At 43.9% G+C, this 20,147-nt stretch overlaps 1 protein-coding gene across 1 annotated transcript in view; it reads right to left on the bottom strand.

Annotated features, from left to right (window-relative positions):
* Positions 1-16,680, bottom strand: part of MAL2 (mal, T cell differentiation protein 2) — a 39,123-nt gene extending 22,443 nt beyond the window's left edge. The window contains exon 1 of the mRNA XM_075827977.1: positions 16,462-16,680. Coding sequence (XP_075684092.1) covers positions 16,462-16,590 — 129 coding nt within the window. The 5' untranslated portion in view covers positions 16,591-16,680. The remainder of the gene's footprint in view (positions 1-16,461) is intronic.
* Positions 16,681-20,147: the final 3,467 nt, after the last annotated feature.

Below are 20,147 nucleotides of genomic sequence, written 5' to 3' on the forward strand. Positions count from 1 at the left end.
ATGTTATTGCCCAAAAACATGAGATCTGTCTTTCACAGAGGTGGCCAATAAAGGAGATGAAGACATTCGGAAGGCCATGGGACACCATTTCAAGCCTTTCAAAAATTTGGGAAAGCTTAAGCCTAGTTATAGGGTGGGATGGGTACCTCAATAGCTGCCTTTTCCTGCATTGATTTTAAACTGGTTGCTCCCCCACTCCCTTTCTCTCCTAATGCCCCTACATTCCACCATTGCTGGTCATAACCCCCTCTCAGGAAAATGTGGCATCCATTCAAATGAATGAGTGGCTAATTCACAGTAGCGTGAGCCCCCTTCATAGAGTCCATAAGATATATGGAATAGGGTATATGGAAATGGCTTGTCCTGGTAACATAGCTTTTTTAACCCCTTCCAGACATTTGTCCTATGGATACGTCATGGAAAGCCAGTGCTTCCCGCATTTTGCCACATCCATACGACAAATGGTGGACACCGGCTCAGAAGCTGAGTCGGTGCCACCATCCCCGGGTGTCGGTTGCATAAAATAGCCGATAACCTGGGGGAATGGCGAGGACCGAAGTTTGCTCCGATCCACACCATTAACTCCTTAAATGCAGCAGTCAATAGAGATCGCTGCATTTAAGGTGTTTGCAGCTCATCGGAGTGCCGGTGGCTGCAAAGGCAACCGGAGGCCTAACACTGGCCTCCCGGTATGCCTAATATGGAAGACTTCCAGGCCCCGACCGGAGGCGGGGCCTAAAAGGCTTCCATAGCCCCGGCAAGACGCTGAGCCGGCATCATCAGCGGTGGATGTCAGCTATATGTTACAGCGGACATCCACCTGTAATGGCAGGAGCCAGAGCTAGATCAGATTCCTGCCTTTAACCCCTTAGATGCAGTGATCGAAAGCGATCGCTGCATCTTTGTTGTTGGTAGCAGATCGGCAGCCCTGTCATGCTATAGCAAGGGTGACTGCTGCTATGGCAACAGGAGGCCTAACAATGGCCTCCTGCTCTGCCATTACGGAAGCCGATTGGGCCCCGCACGGAGGCGAAGCCTAATCGGCTTGATGTCAGTGAATGACTGACACATCTAATACATTGCACTACATAGGTAGTGCAATGTATTAGAAAAATAATCTGACAGTTGGACCTGTAAGTCCCCTAGTGGGACTAAAGAAAAGAAAAGTGAAAAAAAAAAAGTTTCAAGTAATAAAATAAAAACACAATCGCCCTTTTAGCCTTATCAAGTCCTTTATTATCAAGTCAATTATTATTGAAAAAAATAAATAAACCATACATATTTGGTATCGCCGCACCCGTAACAGCCTGAACTATAAAAACATTATGTTATTTATTCCGGAGGCGGGGCCTAAAAGGCGTAAACAAAAAAGTAAAAAACAATGCCAGAATTTCGTATTTTTTTGGTCACTTTGCCCTACGAAAATTGGAATAAAAAGTGATGAAAGAGTCACATGTATCCAAAAATGGTACCTATACAAAACTATAGCTTATCTCGCAAAAAACAAGCCCTCCTACAGCTCCGTCGATGAAAAAATGAAAAAGTTATGGCTCTCACAACATAACACATTCTTTTTACAAAAGTTATTTTATTGTGCAAAAAGTTGTAAAACATAAAAAAAGTTCTATAAATTTGGTATTGCCGGAATTGAAGTGGCCCGCACAATAAAGTTAATATGTAATTTATAACGCATGGTGAACAGCGTAAAAACACCCCGTAAAATACGAAGCCAGAATTGCTGTTTTTTGGTCACCTTGCCTCCCAAAAAATTCGATGAAAAGTGATCAAAAAGTCACACGTACCCCAAAATGGTACCAATACTAACTACAGCTCATCCCACAAAAAACAGCCCTCATGCCACTACGTCCAGGAAAAAACAAAATTAGTTAAGGCTCCAATAAGTCAGGAAATAAAAAATATGCAGTTGTGCAGCCCGAGGGGAACATTTCTTCTGTTTCAAGAGGCGATTTATCAAGGCCCTAAAATTAGAGAACCAGGAAGGGGAGGGTCCAAACATATCCGCTGGAAGAGAGGGTGCCCGTATTATACAAGGAGAACACTACCCAGCAAAATTCCCCAAACTGCAAAGGTGCGGAGTATGGACTAAAAGGCGGATAAGAAAGGACATTTATCAGTGCGACACTGGCCTGCGCATAAATGATTGTTTCACAGCGTAACACACATCTATGGATTATTATACCACCTGACTATGCCCCTGATGTACTCTGCCCAGCTTACATTTGCCCCCACATTATAAACTGAAATACCAGTAAAACTCCAAACAAAACTACTACCAAGCGAAATCCAGGCTCCAAAAGCCAAATGGTGCGTCCTCAGGACGCAGATACAAACGAATACTATAGGCTGCAGGCTACTTTAGGCCTACAGCCTATAAGGCGCTGGGAAGACTCCCTGCGCAGGCTGGCGTGATGACGTCACATCATTATTCCGGTCTGCACATGCGTCCCACTCGAGAGACAGAAGAGCGCTCCGTTCCTTCGAGGGAGCCGGGCAAGGTAAGTACAATATTTAGTTTTTTGAGGGTGCTGTGTGGTAATATACAGGGGGGGGGGATTGCTGTGTGGCAGTATATAAAAGGGGAGTGGGGGATTTGAGGTGTGGCAGTATATAAAAGGGGAGTGGGGGATTGCTGTGTGCAGTGGCGGATTATCATATGGGCGGTTCGGGCGGCCGCCCGGGGCCCGAGTCTCCCAGGGGGCCCATGGCAGCCCAAACCGCACATCGTTTTATAAAACTATTCAGCGCGCTAGCGCTGCTAACTGCCGCTACGAAGATGGGGAGGAGCAGGGAATTGGCTGGGGTAGGTAGCAGGCGTTAAGCACATCTGCTAGTGCTTAGGACACGCCTCCCTGACAGTGCAGGCGCCGCCATGGAGTAACAGAACAGCGACGGATAGCTGTTCTGTTACTCCAAAGCTGTAAGAGAAGAGCCGGGCGGGCGGTCACCGTTGCTGAGGTTAATACCGGCTTATCCTCCTGCCCAACTGGTTCCTGACCGCTGGCTGTATTTTTACGGCCAGCGGTCAGGGACGGGTCCTTAAAACTCGAGCCATAGACTTTTTACGGATCGGGTTTTAACTTGCTGCCCACGCGATCGGGCAGCTGAATGTCGGGTCTCCGGCTGTCAGTGACTGCCGGGGACCCTGAGGAGAGGATAGAAGCAGCTTTCACTGCTTCTATCTTTTCCGATCTCTTTTACACAGCGCTCAATGAACACTGTGTATATGTATAGAGACAGCAGCGGCGCTGTCTCTATTCCTCCCGGTGATCATGTGACTGGTCACATGATCGCCGGGTGCCGTTAGTGACAGACTGCTCCTGGGTCTTACTAGACCCAGCACAGCCCTATTAGTGACAATCCTTACTATGAGAGGGCTGATTTCCCCTGTAACTAGGGCTGCTGTGGTGCATGGTGTAAAAGAAAGAAAAAATATATATAAAGTTCCCCAAAGGTCTTTTTTGACCTTTGGGGGACAGACCATAGTAATAAAAAAATAATAAAGTAAAGTGCAAAAAAAAATTAAATAATAAAACGTTCCCCTCCCACCAATCATTGTTGTAACGCTAGCGCTGACCCAATTACCCTAATATAGACATGTAATATATTAAAATTTACGGTAAACAATGACGATTACAAATAAAAGGTCTATTTTAGGGTAAAAACAGCTGTATCTCAAAAAGTAAAATTATTTTTTAATAAAATCAATCAATCACACTGATACACACACATTATATATATATATATATATATATATATATATATATATATATATATATATATAGTATTATAATATAAAGTTTTTAAATGTGTACATAACCTTGTGGCACTATATACAAGGGGGAGCGCTGTGAGGCACTATATACAAGGGGGAGCGCTGTGAGGCACTATATACAAGGGGGAGCGCTGTGAGGCACTATATACAAGGGGGAGCGCTGTGAGGCACTATGTACAAGGGGGAGCGCTGTGAGGCACTATGTACAAGGGTGGACTGTGTAGCGCTATCCACAGTGGTATGTGTGTGGCGCTCTTTATAGGGGGGGCTTTTTGGTGCTATTTACAAGAGGGGTAGGGCTGTGTGGCGCTCTCTACAGGGGGGCTGTATGGCACTATCTAAAGGGGGCTGTGTGTAACGCTCTCTACGGGGGGGATGTGTGATATATAGAGGGGGCTGTGTATGGCGATATCTATGGGGGTGTGTAATATCTACAGGGGCTGTGTGTGTCACTATGTACAGGGGGCTGTGTGTGGCACTATGTGGCCTGTGTGTATGTGGTGTTTTACAGTGTGTGGTATTATTATATTCAGGCGCGCAGTGTTTGGTGCTATTATATTTAGGGGTACAGTATGTGGCACCATGATAACTTTATTTTCGTTTATAGGTGTGGAAATGTTGGAAAAGTGAGGAGACGTCTGAGTGGCAAATTCTGCAGAAATTAGTCATGGCCGGGAGAAGTCGTCATGAGCGCTGGACCGGATGGAGAAGAAAAGAGGAAAACTACTACTAGAATCTGAGACGTCGTCGCCTGTGAGTCACTAGATTTATAGAGAATCTGTCACTTCTCCTGACATATTTATTATAGGAAATCCTTGTATTTCACAAAAAGTCTTTCTGCAGTCCAGGACTGATAGACAATTCCCCTTGTCAGGAGGATGTGTCCCTGCACAGTGTGATACTGTCAGTATGTAGGGACACAGCCCTGTGACAAGGGAAATCGTAACACTGTTAATGCTTGCCCAAAAAGTAGTGTTAAAAATAGTTACGGCGCGGCAGGGCGGCGGTGAGGAAGGGGGTCCCAAGTTTGGGTAACAGCCCAGGGCCCATGGTCTACTTAATCCGCCACTGGCTGTGTGGCAGTATATACAAGGGAAGAGGGGGGCTGTGTGGCAGTGTATACTGGGGGGATTGCTGTGTAGCACTATATACAAGGGGAAGGGGGGCTGTGTAGCAGTATATACAGGGGGAATTGCTGCGTAGCAGTATACACACAAGGCGAGGGGGAATTGCTGCGTAGCAGTATACACACGCGGGGAGGGGGGATTGCTGCGTGACAGTATACACACGCGGGGAGGGGGGATTGCTGCGTGACAGTATACACACGCGGGGAGGGGGGATTGCTGCGTGACAGTATACACACGCGGGGAGGGGGGATTGCTGCGTGACAGTATACACACGCGGGGAGGGGGGATTGCTGCGTGACAGTATACACACGCGGGGAGGGGGGGATTGCTGCGTGACAGTATACACACGCGGGGAGGGGGGATTGCTGCGTGACAGTATACACACGCGGGGAAGGGGGGATTGCTGCGTGACAGTATACACACGCGGGGAAGGGGGGATTGCTGCGTGACAGTATACACACGCGGGGAAGGGGGGATTGCTGCGTGACTGTATACACACGCGGGGAAGGGGGGATTGCTGCGTGACTGTATACACACGCGGGGAAGGGGGGATTGCTGCGTGACAGTATACACACGCGGGGAGGGGGGATTGCTGCGTGACAGTATACACACGCGGGGAGGGGGGATTGCTGCGTGACAGTATACACACGCGGGGAGGGGGGATTGCTGCGTGACAGTATACACACGCGGGGAGGGGGGATTGCTGCGTGACAGTATACACACGCGGGGAGGGGGGATTGCTGCGTGACAGTATATACACGCTGGGAGGGGGGATTGCTGCGTGACAGTATACACACGCGGGGAGGGGGATTGCTGCGTGACAGTATACACACGCGGGGAGGGGGATTGCTGCGTGACAGTATACACACGCGGGGAGGGGGGATTGCTGCGTGACAGTATACACACGCGGGGAGGGGGGATTGCTGCGTGACAGTATACACACGCGGGGAGGGGGGATTGCTGCGTGACAGTATACACACGCGGGGAGGGGGGATTGCTGCGTGACAGTATACACACGCGGGGAGGGGGGATTGCTGCGTGACAGTATACACACGCGGGGAGGGGGGATTGCTGCGTGACAGTATACACACGCGGGGAGGGGGGATTGCTGCGTGACAGTATACACACGCTGGGAGGGGGGATTGCTGCGTGACAGTATACACACGCGGGGAGGGGGGATTGCTGCGTGACAGTATACACACGCGGGGAGGGGGGATTGCTGCGTGACAGTATACACACGCGGGGAGGGGGGATTGCTGCGTGACAGTATACACACGCGGGGAGGGGGGATTGCTGCGTGACAGTATACACACGCGGGGAGGGGGGATTGCTGCGTGACAGTATACACACGCGGGGAGGGGGGATTGCTGCCAAAAACATTTCTGCAAAAAAAAAAAAAAATTTGTACATTTCACCTCTACTTTGCTTTAATTTTAATTTCTAATATATAAGGCCCTCAAAGCCACTACACAACTGAACTGGCCCTTTTGAAATTTTCTTGAAAATTTGAGAAATTGCAGCTAAAGTTCTAAGTCTTGTAACGTCCTAGAAAAATAAAAAGACGTTCAAAAAACGATGCCATTCTAAAGTAGACATATGGGAAATGTTAATTAGCAACAATTTTGTGTGTTATAACTGCCTGTCTTAAAGGCAGATACAATTTGAAGTATTAGTGGTATATTTGAAACCTTCCACCGTAGGACTTGATATTTTGTATACTCTACAAGAATTTGTAATTAAATCACTGGAATAGCACTAGAGTAAAGGCAGATACATTCAAATTTAGAAAAATGCAAATTATTGAAATTTTTGCAAATTTTTGGTGTTTTTATCACAATTAAATACTGAATGTATCGAGCAAATTTTGCCAGTGAAATAAAGTCCAATGTGTAACACGAGAAACCAAACAAATCTCAGAATCGCTTGGATAGGTAAAAGCATTCCGAAGTTATTACCACATAAAGTGACACGTCAGATTTGAAAAATGAGGATCTGTCAGGAAGGTCAAAAGTGGCCAAAGAGGGAAGGGGTTAATATAATATTATATCAAATAAATATATTTTCAAATAAATATATTTTCTGCCGGCCGAATAGAAAAAAAAAATCTTTCACCTTAAGCCTATGTGATAGCCCCAACACTCTTGCTTGGACACATGGTACATAGCGTAAGTGCCTAAAAAAAAAGAACATTTATATGGGGTGATCCTGGGGTTAATCACGGTACAAATTCGTCTATACATCATTTTCTTTTACAGTCCTTGCATATCTACACATAAAGGATTTAAAATTGCATTTGTCATTCTCTAGTCACGTAAGGTCAATGGGTAGTGGTAGGAATGTAACAATCTATAGCAAAACTTGGAAGCATACCCCTCCAGCTGGGACATGAACAGCCAACAAGCCCTTTGGTCACTTTAAAGAGGCTCTGTCACCAGATTATAAGTGCCCTATCTCCTACATAATCTGATTGGCGCTGTAATGTAGACAACAGCGGCTTTTATTTTGAAAAACAGTCATTTTTGAGCAAGTTATGAACAATTTTAGATTTATGCTAATTAGTTTCTTAATAGACAACTGGGCGTTTTCTAACTTTTCCTCTAGGAGCCGAATCCCCGGCCAGATCATCGGCAACTATCAGCCCCCTGCCTCAGAATTAGTTCAGAGCAGAGAGAGCTCATCCGCTCGCCGAAGTCTCCCTGGACACACCGCTACTTTAAGCTCTGTTCTCGGGGGAAGCCCTTGACGGTACTGTCCATATATGGACAGTGTCGTCAGTGGCTAATCGCCGTTGCCGACTCTGGCCGGGGATTCCGCTCATAAATGGACAGTACAGTCAAGGGTTTCCCTGAGCACAGCACATAAAGTAGCACTGTGCCCGGGGAGCCCTCGTCCAGCGGAGGAGCTCCCTCTGCTCCTATGAACTAGTTCCCTGCTTCAGAATTAGTTTGACAGCGGGACATACCCCAGGCCACCCGGGACAGCGGGACACCTCCCGGAATCCGGGACGGTTGGGAGATATGTCTTTAAGTGTAGGGCCGGCAAAATAAAATGCAAGTGATAAGCGCTCCTTAAATTTATTAACCCAAACAAAGTTATATCATGGCTTTTGTGGTTAATAAGGGGATCATGACCTTTAATGTTTGGGGGATCCACATCACTCCACATCATCCGTGAACTACTGAATAAAATGTTCATGAGCTACATGGGACAGGTTTATGGTACACACCTCCCTAAAAGTCCTTCGTCATACAGTGACAATGGTCTGGAAGGGGTGCATCCTATGGTGTCCCAGGCACTGACATTAATGTGTCCCACAGTTCCAGCTGACTAGAACCCCATTTGGAGCGGACTTTGGGACCAATCACTTTTTACAAGGGTCTATTTCATATGGGATGATTCTCAAATAACCTATTACACCTTATTGATGATATGTCATATATATACAATGATAACCAAAATCAGAATGTAATAAAAGTGGATGTGCACATGTTCTGTATGGTGGAGGTGGTCCTCAGGATCCAAGGAAATCCAGTTTGACGCTGCGTACTATATACCATTCTCCGGCAGTTCTATCTCTATATGCAATCCATGTAAACAGTGTCAGAATCAATGTTCACATGTAGTACATTGGTAATGTAAGTCCATTATCCTTTAAGGGAGACTTGTGCATTCCTCTGTGTACTGTAGATCGGTATTTGGCGATAAGCTGGTATGTAGTTTATCATTAATGAACTACATTCATTGTTAGGGCTCATTCAGACGAAAAGAATACTCGTCCGTGTGCTGCGCATTGAAACAACTCACAGCACACGGACCCATTAATTTCAATGGGGCTATTCTGACATGCGTAGGTTTTCATGCAGCCAGTGTCCATTGCGTGAAACTCACTGCATGTCCTATATTAGTGCGTTATTTTCGCACCTATTCACCCATTGACGTCTATGGGTCCGTGAAAACCACGGACAGCACACGGATGACATCCATGGTTCACACATCAGTTACATAGAAAAGTAGAGAAATAAATAAAATTTTAAAAAAAAGTATACTATAGGTAACAAGTATAAACGACTAAAATTAAACCCCACATGGCTTACACCTTCTGTAAAAAGGGCAATGTATGACAAAAAAGGGAATTTGAAAAATACAAATCGGAGGGTACTGCTGTAGCCTTTGTAAATTATAAAGAGCTTAATAAAATCTGTACAAAAAGGAATACAAATCAGCAAAAAATACAAAATGAAAGGCAGGTGGCCAAGGATAGTAAAAGAAATCCCAAAAAATTCTTCAAGTATATAAATGCAAAAAAGCTAAGGTCTGAACATGTAGGACCCCTAGATAATGGTAATGGGGAGTTAGTCACAGGGGATCAAGAGAAGGCAGAGTTACTAAATGGGTTCTTTAGCTCTGTATATACAACAGAAGAAAGAGCAGCTGATGTAGCTGGTGCCAGTGCTGTTAATATATTAGTTGATATACTGAATTGGATGAATGTAGAAATGGTCCAAGGTAAATAAAATAAAATAAGGGTATGTGCACACGGTAGCAGGCTGTAACGGCTGAAAAGACACTGTTTTCAGGAGAAAACAGCTGCCTCGTTTCAGCCGTAAAAGCTCCTCCTCGCATTTTGCGAGGCATCTGAGACGCTCGTAAATCTTTAGCTGTGCTTCATTGACTTCAATGAAGAACGGCTCAAATTACGTGGCAAAGGAGTGTCCTGCATATAATGTATATAAGTGCCCTGCACTTCTTTGCCGAGGCAGTCAATTTACGCGTCGTCTGCACAGTACGTCGGCAAACCCATTCAAATGAATGGGCAGATGTTTGCCGACGTATTGTAGCCCTATTTTCAGACGTAAAACGAGGCATAATGCGCCTCGTTTACGCCTGAAAATAGGTCGTGTGAACCCAGCCTCAATGTGCACAAGGCCCCGGGACCAGATGGGTTACACCCTAGAGTTCTTAGTTCAGTTATTTCTGTCCCCATCTTCATAATATTCAGAGATTCTCTAGTGACTGGTATAGTGCCAAGGGACTGGCGCAGGGCAGATGTGGTGCTTATTTTCAAAAAGGGCTCTAGGTCTTCCCCGGGTAACTATAGACCAGTAAGCTTAACATCCATCATGGGGAAAACGTTTGAGGGGCTATTGAGGGACTATATGAAAAAAAAAAACAGTACTATGAGTGACACCCAGCACAGTTTTACGAAGGACAGAAGTTGTCAAACCAACCTGATCTGTTTTTACGAAGAGGTGAGTAGAAGCCTAGACAGAGGGGCCACTGTGGATATAGAGTTTTTGGACTTTGCAAAGGAATTTGACACTGTCCCTCATAGACGCCTAATGGGTAAATTAAGGACTATAGGTTTAGAAAGTATCGTTTGTAATTGGATTGAGAATTGGCTCAAGGACCGTATCCAGAGGGTTGTGGTCAATGATTCCTACTCTGAATGGTCCCCAGTTATAAGTGGTGTACCCCAGGGTTCAGTGCTGGGACCACTGTTATTCCACTTATTTATTAATGATATAGAGGATAGGATTAATAGCACGATTTCTATTTTTGCAGCTGACACCAAGCTATGTAATATAGTTCAGTCTATGGAAGATGTTCGTGAATTGCAAGCAGATTTAAACAAACAGTGTTTGGGCGTCCAGTTGGCAAATGAAGTTTAATGTAGATAAATGTAAAGTTATGCATCTGGGTACGAACAACCTGCATGCATCATATGTCCTAGGGGGAGCTACACTGGGGGATTCACTTGTTGAGAAGGATCTGGGTGTACTTGTAAATCATAAACTAAATAACAGCATGCAATGTCAATCAGCTGCTTCAAAGGCCAGCAAGATATTGTTGTGTATTAAAAGAGGCATGGACTCGCGGGACAGGGATGTAATATTACCACTTTACAAATTTTTTACTTCCCTTTCTCATCCCTTGGTTGTACATGATGGACATGTGTCTGTTTTCAACTGTACTATGTAACTGCTTGCACGGAATGTGAAAACGCCTGCCACACGCAAAGCACACTGATGTCAATGCGCAATGCACACAGACAAGAAATGTACGAAGAACGCTGCGTTATTTACGCGCGCAAATCAGACACGCTCATCTGAATGTAGCCTATGTTGAAAGAATGAGAATGGTGTTCTAATAAAATAAATTAATAAAAAGTACACCTGGATGTATTCCATATGCATTGAGAACAAAGTGTACACATTTGTCTGATTCCTTTTTCCTATTTTTTCTTTACATTCTTTTATTAATAAAAATAAACAAGTGAAACACAAGGTAGAAAATATGTCGGCATTTCCATATATCAACATTTCTGTTGAGACAGACATTTTCCCTGACGTAGCAGGTTATCAGTTTGACATATAGGCATAGCATAAATGCTAAATCTTGGGCGAGAGAAAGTCCCGAACCGGTCAGTCCTGACAGGAGCAAGTATCAAATATCACAATAGCAATTATTATGCATAACCAAAGTTAGGCTGGATTCACACGAGCGTGTGATGGATATTCAGAAGAGGAACAGAAATCTATCCAATCCCACCAGATTCAGTATGAGGGCCTTAGACGAAAGGTTAGATGGTTGCACCGCTTCATCCATCCGTTGCAGAAGAAGTATCTCCCGGAACCATTCTGAAGGAGTTTTATCAGTCTTCCAAAGGCGAGGAATGACCGATCTGGCTGCTATCAGTAGGAAGCCAACGAGGGTGCGGTTGAATCTTTTAATTTGGCCAGGAAGCATGGAGAGTAGCAATGCCTCTGGTGTATTGGGTATATCCCTATGACTGAATGACTGGGCCACCTCTACACCAGGAGACTGCGCGCCCCAGTTCTCGAATGGTCAGGACCCTCCAATCTGAATATTTTGGCATTTCCAGTCAATGTGCCACAAAAGTCTGTGATAGGAGAACCGGTGTAAGATCGAGAACGAGAAGGTACAGAAACCCTCTACATCTTCATGAAAAGGAGCGGTGTACATAGCAAAGGTCAGCCATGTATACAAGACAGAACTAGGCAACTTATGGCTTCCATATATTTCACAAACTTGATGCACAACCATATACACACCCTGCATGCCAACTACTCACAGATAATGAAAATTTAGTCCCTATATGTGACAACATGCATAGAATTGAAACCACTCCTTAAACAGCCTAGTACATAAAATATTCTACAACTAGTTAAACTGCCTTTTGTCTGCAAGACTTGTTCATGACAACCAGGATTTCGCAGACAAGCTAAGGATGTGTGTTGGTGCCCTGCCCTAGAAAGCTGGCTCAACCCCAGATTTCACAGTCATAGATTGTTACACGGGGCCTGAAAGCCAAGATTCTTGTTTTTTTTTTATTATTATGTTGACTTATTCAAAAACATGAAAAAAAAAAAATCAAACATTTTTCGAAAAAAACCTATTGCTATGACACCGATGAATCAGGGTATTTATAACATCCGATGACATTTACTGGACATTTTTAACATGCCTATAATTTTCTTAGTGCCGAAAATAAACTCTCAGCTTTACCTAGATCATATGCAGCATTTATACAAGACTTGGAGGTTAAAGGATTATTGCCGTCTCATATAGTAATAGCATATCACTGCTATATCTGATTATTTTCTGATCGGTGTGGGTCTGACCGCTGCATCTCTTTCAAAGTTATCCTGCACAGCGACGCTCCTGCAGTCGGGGCCCCTTCATTCTTAGTATCATGGGGGTCTCAGCAGTCAGAACCCCACTGATTAGAAAGTGATAGCATATCTTAATGATTTATGGAGGTGAGAATAAAGCATTTATCCTCATTTCAAAAAGTTCATTAATATTGACGCGCAACTTTCAAACAGTACTACATGGCAAACCTAACTAGTTACACAGCGATACATCCTCTGCTCCCTGATTTACTGAAATACTGAGACAGAGACTGCAGCTGCATCCCCCTCCTCTCCCTTCCTTCTATTTACGGTTCCTCACTAGATTATTTTTTTTTCGAGATTTCCGAACATTTACAGAGGAAAGGGGTACTACAGACTACTGGAAGGCGAGGATAATGCCACTTTTCCCTATAGGTTATATTACAAGGTTTAATATATTCACCTGTACTGTAGTACTGATTTATATATTTTAAAAAGTTACAATAATAGGTACACTTTAAGTCATACCTCAAAGGGTCTGTGATGTGGAGACATCTAGAAGTGTGATAATCCCACTCCAACAAAGTATTGTACAGACCCATGATACATCGACATTGCCGGCTATGGGCCTATACTATGCCTCCAATTTAGTTTTTTTTTATGGATTCTGTATGTATTTTTGTGGAAAGAAAATCCTGATATGAGTCAATGCATGCTATATTATCAGGTATTCTGACATAGACAGCACACAGAGTGCCCTTGGGTCTGTAATAGGGACTAGTAGGGACTCCTTGTGTCTCCGTACAGGGAGCTACAGGGAATTGTGTAGCCCACATGACAGCGCAGCCCCAGATAGATACTACTCAGAGAGGTTTTCAGGAGTTGTAAGAGAGAGTGTTGAGTAGACGAGAAGACATTGAACTTTATTCTCAGCTGTTTACAGTACGAGGACGGCATTCCGGTTCTCCATGAAGACACCTGACTCATGACACAATACAGCACGCTATTGAATGCAAAGATCAATTTACACCACACACAGATTAACCCTGCCAAGGTAAATAACCGGCAACTCCTTCATTTCATGTCCTACCTATCAAAGAATCCCTTTGTTGCTTTGGGAGACTGTATATGGCGAGAATTATGTTTTATATAACAGACATATGGGAAATCATTCATTTGTAAGTTTACAGGGAGTTGTAAATTAGGGAAGACAGGGCTCTGCATGGATTTAGCCCACATATCCTGTCCATGGTTAAGAGTCCCAGTAATAAAAAGCCTGAGTACCGATATTTTTCGTTTAATATCTGGCTATTTTTAGATGGTCGCAATATGACTGAATTTTATTGTCCAGAATACGGATTTAACACCTGGTCCTCCCACAGTTCTACTGAACCGAACATATATTACCATAGGGTTCTAATGCCTGGATGGCCCATCCTATCACATAAACTACAGACCACAAGTACCCAGGCGTGATGACCTATATATTTATTTTATGTTGCCTACAGTATATAGCACCAACATACCCACAGTGCTGCCTATATAGCACCAACATACCCACAGCGCTGCCTATATAGCACCAATATACCCACAGTGCTGCCTATATAGCACCAACATACCCACAGCGCTGCCTATATAGCACCAATATACCCACAGTGTTGCCTATATAGCACCAACATACTCACAGCGCTGCCTATATAGCACCAATATACGCACAGTGCTGCCTATATAGCACCAACATACCCACAGTGCTGCCTATATAGCACCAACATACCCACAGTGCTGCCTATATAGCACCAACATACCCACACTACTGCCTATATAGCACCAAAATACCCACAGTGCTGCCTATATAGCACCAACATACCCACACTACTGCCTATATAGCACCAACATACCCACAGTACTGCCTATATAGCACCAACATACCCACAGTACTGCCTATATCGCACCAACATACTCACAGTACTGCCTATATAGCACCAACATACCCACACTACTGCCTATATAGCACCAACATACCCACACTACTGCCTATATAGCACCAACATACCAATAGTACTGCCTATATAGCACCAACATACCCACAGTACTGCCTATATAGCACCAAAATACCCACAGTACTGCCTATATAGCACCAACATACCCACACTACTGCCTATATAGCACCAACATACCCACACTACTGCCTATATAGCACCAACATACCCACACTACTGCCTATATAGCACCAACATACCCATAGTACTGTACATGAGTTATCATTGCTCACTACAATCAAAATTCCCCATCTGTATGGTTTTTGTAGTGTGGAAGGAAACTGGAGTTCCCTGAAGAAACCCAAACAAACATGGGGAGAACATACAAACTCCCTACAGATGTTGCCTTTGGTTGGATCTGAACCCGACATCAGTGCTAACCACTGAACCACCGCGCTCCGTTTTCACAGTAGCGTTAAGCTCTCTTTTATTGAAGGAAGAGATGAACGAGAGACCAAACGGAAAGTATCGCTTCCGTTACAATTACCATTGATTGATTTTAATGGTAATTGTTTTGTTTCTGATGCTTTCCGTTTGCCTCTGTTTGCTAGGTTTACGTTTTGTTTTTATCACGGAAACAAAAGTTCTGCAGACGGAGGCAAACGGAAAGGAAATAACAAAATAATTAAAATTGAAATCAATCAATGGTAATTGTAACGGATGCTTTCCGTTTGGACTCTCGTTCATCTTTTCCTCTGACGAAGAGAGCTAAACGTGCTATAGCGGTAGTGTGAACCTAACCTTAGAGGATACATAGATAGATAGATAGATAGATACTGTATGGAATAGTTGTGTGTGATGAAATCCTGTCTTCCTGCAGCCACAGTCCCGGAGATCAGCGTCCAGGGACCAAATTTTTTGAAATTATATATATATATATATATATATATATATATATATAAATTGAAGTAATAGATGTAGTGTTGTATCTTGAAGCTCTTGGGCCTCAATGCAAAATCTATTTCAGCCAACCACCCGTCCAAAACCATCTTGTGCCAGTTATAGTATTATACTATTGTCCTCTATTGTGGTACAGGGGTGTCAGTCTGTATCCTGTGATATTTTAATTTACGTTGTAGCAAATATGTAGTCCAAGACGGAGTTCACACAGGACAAATATGTGGAATTTGCCCAATGGGGTGTTTCATACATATTGCAACATTCAAATATTAAGTTGGAGAATTTGCTGTACTTTTTCTTCTCCCCATAGTCATCAATGGAGTAAACGACAAATACAATATATAAATGCGTCAGTACTTTTAGCATGGAGTACCACTGGCATAAATATTAATAATAAAAAATAATAATAATACAAAAAAAAAAAAACAGGAAAGGGGGCACTACTTCACCAAATATCGCACGTTGTACAGGACAGTTTAGCATGATTTTTGGATGCAGAATTTCTCGATCACTTGTTGTCCTGGTGTGAACCACGGCTAATAGTACTTATGGAAGATATAGTTGCACATCACATACAAAGTCACAGGTTATCTAACATGGTCATGCAAACTAAAATAAAAATAGTATGCACAATATAGTTATACACAGCTATGGAACGAGGTGGATTGGCATTAGGGCAATGCCTGAGATCCCACGCCAGGAGAGGCCCACAGTCCCTGCAATAAATTTACGTGTGAGATGCATGAGATAAATGCAACGTCCTAACCCAGCTGAAGTGTATTATCACTATGGTAAGGGGCCTATGACTATTACTGCCCAAGGGGCACCGACCCCCCCACAGTCCTCCCCTGTGTGTAACATAACACAGATGCTGGTGTAAAATGACCGTATACCACCGCCAATTATCGTGACACTTATAGAGCAGATATAGCAGCTTTAACAAGGGAAGGATCAGAGTATATACTTACAATTTCCAGACAGATAAATGCTCCAGAGTAAGTCCTCAGGACCTCAGGTCCAGTGGGCAAGCTTACCGAGGCCGCAGGGTAGGACATAGCAGCGGGGCTCGGCACTGGGGGGACTCCTTGTTCAGCCATGCTTGCTTTGTTTGTGTGACAATCAGTGTGTCAGGTAGCAGCAGCACTCACAATGCACTGTCAGACAGGTATACTTGAGGGCGTCATGTGACCTGCAAACAGGTACAGCCCAAGTCCCGGCCCTGCCCAGAAAGTCTGAATGCTGGCTTAGGTTCCAGCTATGGGAAAAGAGGGCCGGACAGGAGAGGTGACACTCCAAATGAAACTGCTAGCATATAAAAGAGCCAGGGGATCAGAAACATGTCAAGAATTGAAGCCGGAACAGGTTGCCAAATGGCATCAAAGGTGACTGTAAAAATACCTGACGACTATTATTTTTGTAGAATAGGTGCTGCATGGTAAAAATGCCGGACTGTGTCTACGGAAGGAATGTGAAAGATATTATAATGCCAGTGTGTATAGATTATTTTTCAACTTTTATTGCTAGATAGTTATACTTATTTTATCTGAGTTATATGCAGGAATTACTGTAAATATAGGGATATAACCCTAGGGCTACGTTCACACAGGGCGTAAAAGCACACAGCGTATCTGCCCTGGGCGCCGCAGGGAATTCTGGCTGAAATACCGCATCGAATTGTGGTGCAGTTTTTTTGGCCGTAATGTCCACTCTGGAAAACTGCATGTAAAAAAAGAAGCCTTTTTTACATTTTCGGGCGGTTTTTGAGGAGTTTTGCGGCGCGGTTTCCGCGTCAAAAAACTCGTAAAAAAAACCTCTGTGTGAACAGGGCCTAAACACATACTTACCCTCTGACGTCCTGCAGACCGGCCACCTGGGCTGATGTTTAATCCCATGTGACCGCTGCAGCCTGTGATTGGCTGTGGTGTTCACAAGGGATGGAACGTGATAACAGGAGGCTGGCCTGGACAAAGTAACACAGAATTGTGGGTAAGTATAAGATTATTTTTTTTCTGAGTTGCGTTTTTTTGCAGAGCAATCGCTGCTTTTCCACCGCAAAAAAAATGCAATGTATGCTATTTGTTGTGGGTTTTACCTCCCATTGAATTCAATGGGTAAAACCCACAACAAAAAAGCAGCGATTACGCAAATACAATTGACATGCTGCGAATTAAAATCCGCACCTCAGGTCAATTTCTGAGCGTTTTTTCCGCTTATCATTTACGCAGCGTGTGGATGAGATTTGTTCAAATCTTATCCACTCTGCTGCTACTGTATTATGCTGCGGATATACCGCAACTAAATCCGTTGTGTAAAATCCGCAGTATTTACGCTACACGTGAACTTCCCCGTAGGCCGGGTTCCCACGGGTCGGATACGCTGCATAAAAACTACGCAGCGTATCCGACCTGGATCCCGCAGCACGTTCTGTCCGTAAAACCACACCACATTGTGGTGCGCTTTTTCAGTTGGAACTTCCGCTGCAGAAAGCAGCGTTTAAAAACATAATTCAATTTGACATGCTGTGGATTTAAATTCCTCACCGCAGGTCAATGTATTAATGTTTACACTACATTTTTTTTCCACACCTTGGGCATAAGATTTTCTAAATCTCATCCACTTTGCTGCGACTGTAAATGCTGCACAATTTCCGCACAGAATTTTGTTGCAGAAATTGCGCAGCATATACGCTACGTGGGAACCCGGCCTTGCAGTGGACGTCAAGTCAGCTTCTAGATAGGGAGGGCAAAAAATGACCAAAAGGTCCAATGGTAATGCAGGGGCAGACACAACATATACCTAACATGGGCTCAGTCAGTAAGGGGGCCCATTGCCACCATAAATGTAGCTAGCAGATTTCATGTAAGGCACTGAAATAATAATTTTCATAGCTAACGGATACGAATGGATTGTTAGACATAACAGGGGGGCTCAATAATGAGCAATTGGGAATCAATGGGCCACTGTTCTTGCATGGCAGGGGGTCCTCTGCTGTGTCTTCCTCTGTTGTAATGCAGGGGTGTAGCTAGGGGGGCAGACGGGGCATGTGCCCCGGGCGCAGCTTAGAGGGGGGCGCCAGCGCCACCTCCTCCTGCACTATAATTGTACCTGTGTCGCAGAAATGTTGGTAAAGTGAGAAGCTGAAAACATGTGAGCGGCAAACTGCAGAAATGGACCGGGAGAAGCCATCATAGAGGTCTGGACCGGATGGAGAAAAAGAACTAGAATCTGAGACGTCACCGGTGAGTCACTTAATCTAAATGTTCATTCTGCCTCTAATCAGCACTGTAGTCACTGTATGATCTGCAGCGAGATGATGGGTGATATGATTATGATAGGATTTCTTTTTGTGAAACGGCATCTCCCAGCACATCCTTATCATTGTTTGGGCCATGCTGGGAGCTGTAGTTTTACGCCGTACATACCTATACAGCAGGGGTTGCGCTAAATTGAGCTGTATTTGTGCTGGTTCTGTATATATGTACTGAGCTTGGTTCTGGGGCTGTATATATGTACTGAGCTTGGTTCTGGTGTTGTGTATAGAACCATATTGCTTGTAAGATGTACAAATGTGTTACATAAAAAGCAATGACACGTCGATTGGTAGAGAAAACAAACACGGCGAGGGGGAAGGAGATGTCGGGAAAGAGGTTGGGGGGGGGGGGGGGGGGCGCCAAAACTGAATCTTTGCCCCGGGTGCTGGAGAACCTTGCTACGCCTCTGTGTAATGCATCACAAGGTGCACATTACATGGTTTTATGATCCAACAAAACATACTCTAAACATAATGAACCCCTTTAAATGTGCATACTTCATAAAAGGCTATTACAAAGACAGCAGTCACACAACCTATTTTAAGACGTTTTTCAGGCCGTAAATGCCCCGAAAAATGGCTGAAAATACGGGAGCTGAACGCCTCCAAACATCTATATATAACCTACAAAAGAAGATGCCTGAAGACTGGAAGTATATGAAATTGAGAAAATACTTTATTGAAAACAACATATAGACATACTGGAATAAAAAACGAATCCATAAACCAACAGGTTAAAAGGACATACAAGCCATGCAGCTCATAAGGTAAGTAATATATGAATATAGATGCATGAAAAAATGCCTGGTAGTGGACACTATCGCTATAACATTTAACACAGAGACAAATGAACTCCTACCCAACACAGTTAGTAACAACATAAGATAAGGAAAAACATAATGAAATGATAATAAAACAGGTATGTGTGAACAAGGCAGATAGAACACATTTCTAATAAATGAGCGAATAGTGATGGGAAAACGTACCCATAACGAGTCCAGGACTGGATGCACAGCAGTATGTCCACCCCAACGCGCGTTTCGGCGCTAATGCCTTCGTCTGGGGGTCAACTTCAATGGGAAAAACATCATTCTGTTCCCACGGGGCGTTTTTTACGCGGCCGTTTTTAAAAACTGCGCGTAAAAAAATGCCCTGTAAAAAAGAAGTGCATGTCCCTTCTTGAGCCGTTTTTTGAGTTGTTTTTCATTGTCTCAATAGAAAAACAGTTCCAAAAATGGCCGTAAAAAACACATAAAAAAACGCTTGATGCTTAAAAAATGGCTGAAAATCAAAGGCTGTTTTCCCTTGAAAACAGCTCCGTATTTTACAGCCGTTTCTTTTAAG

Source organism: Rhinoderma darwinii, chromosome 5 (genome assembly GCF_050947455.1).
Source record: "Rhinoderma darwinii isolate aRhiDar2 chromosome 5, aRhiDar2.hap1, whole genome shotgun sequence".
In the NCBI taxonomy this organism is placed as follows: Eukaryota; Metazoa; Chordata; class Amphibia; order Anura; family Rhinodermatidae; genus Rhinoderma; species Rhinoderma darwinii.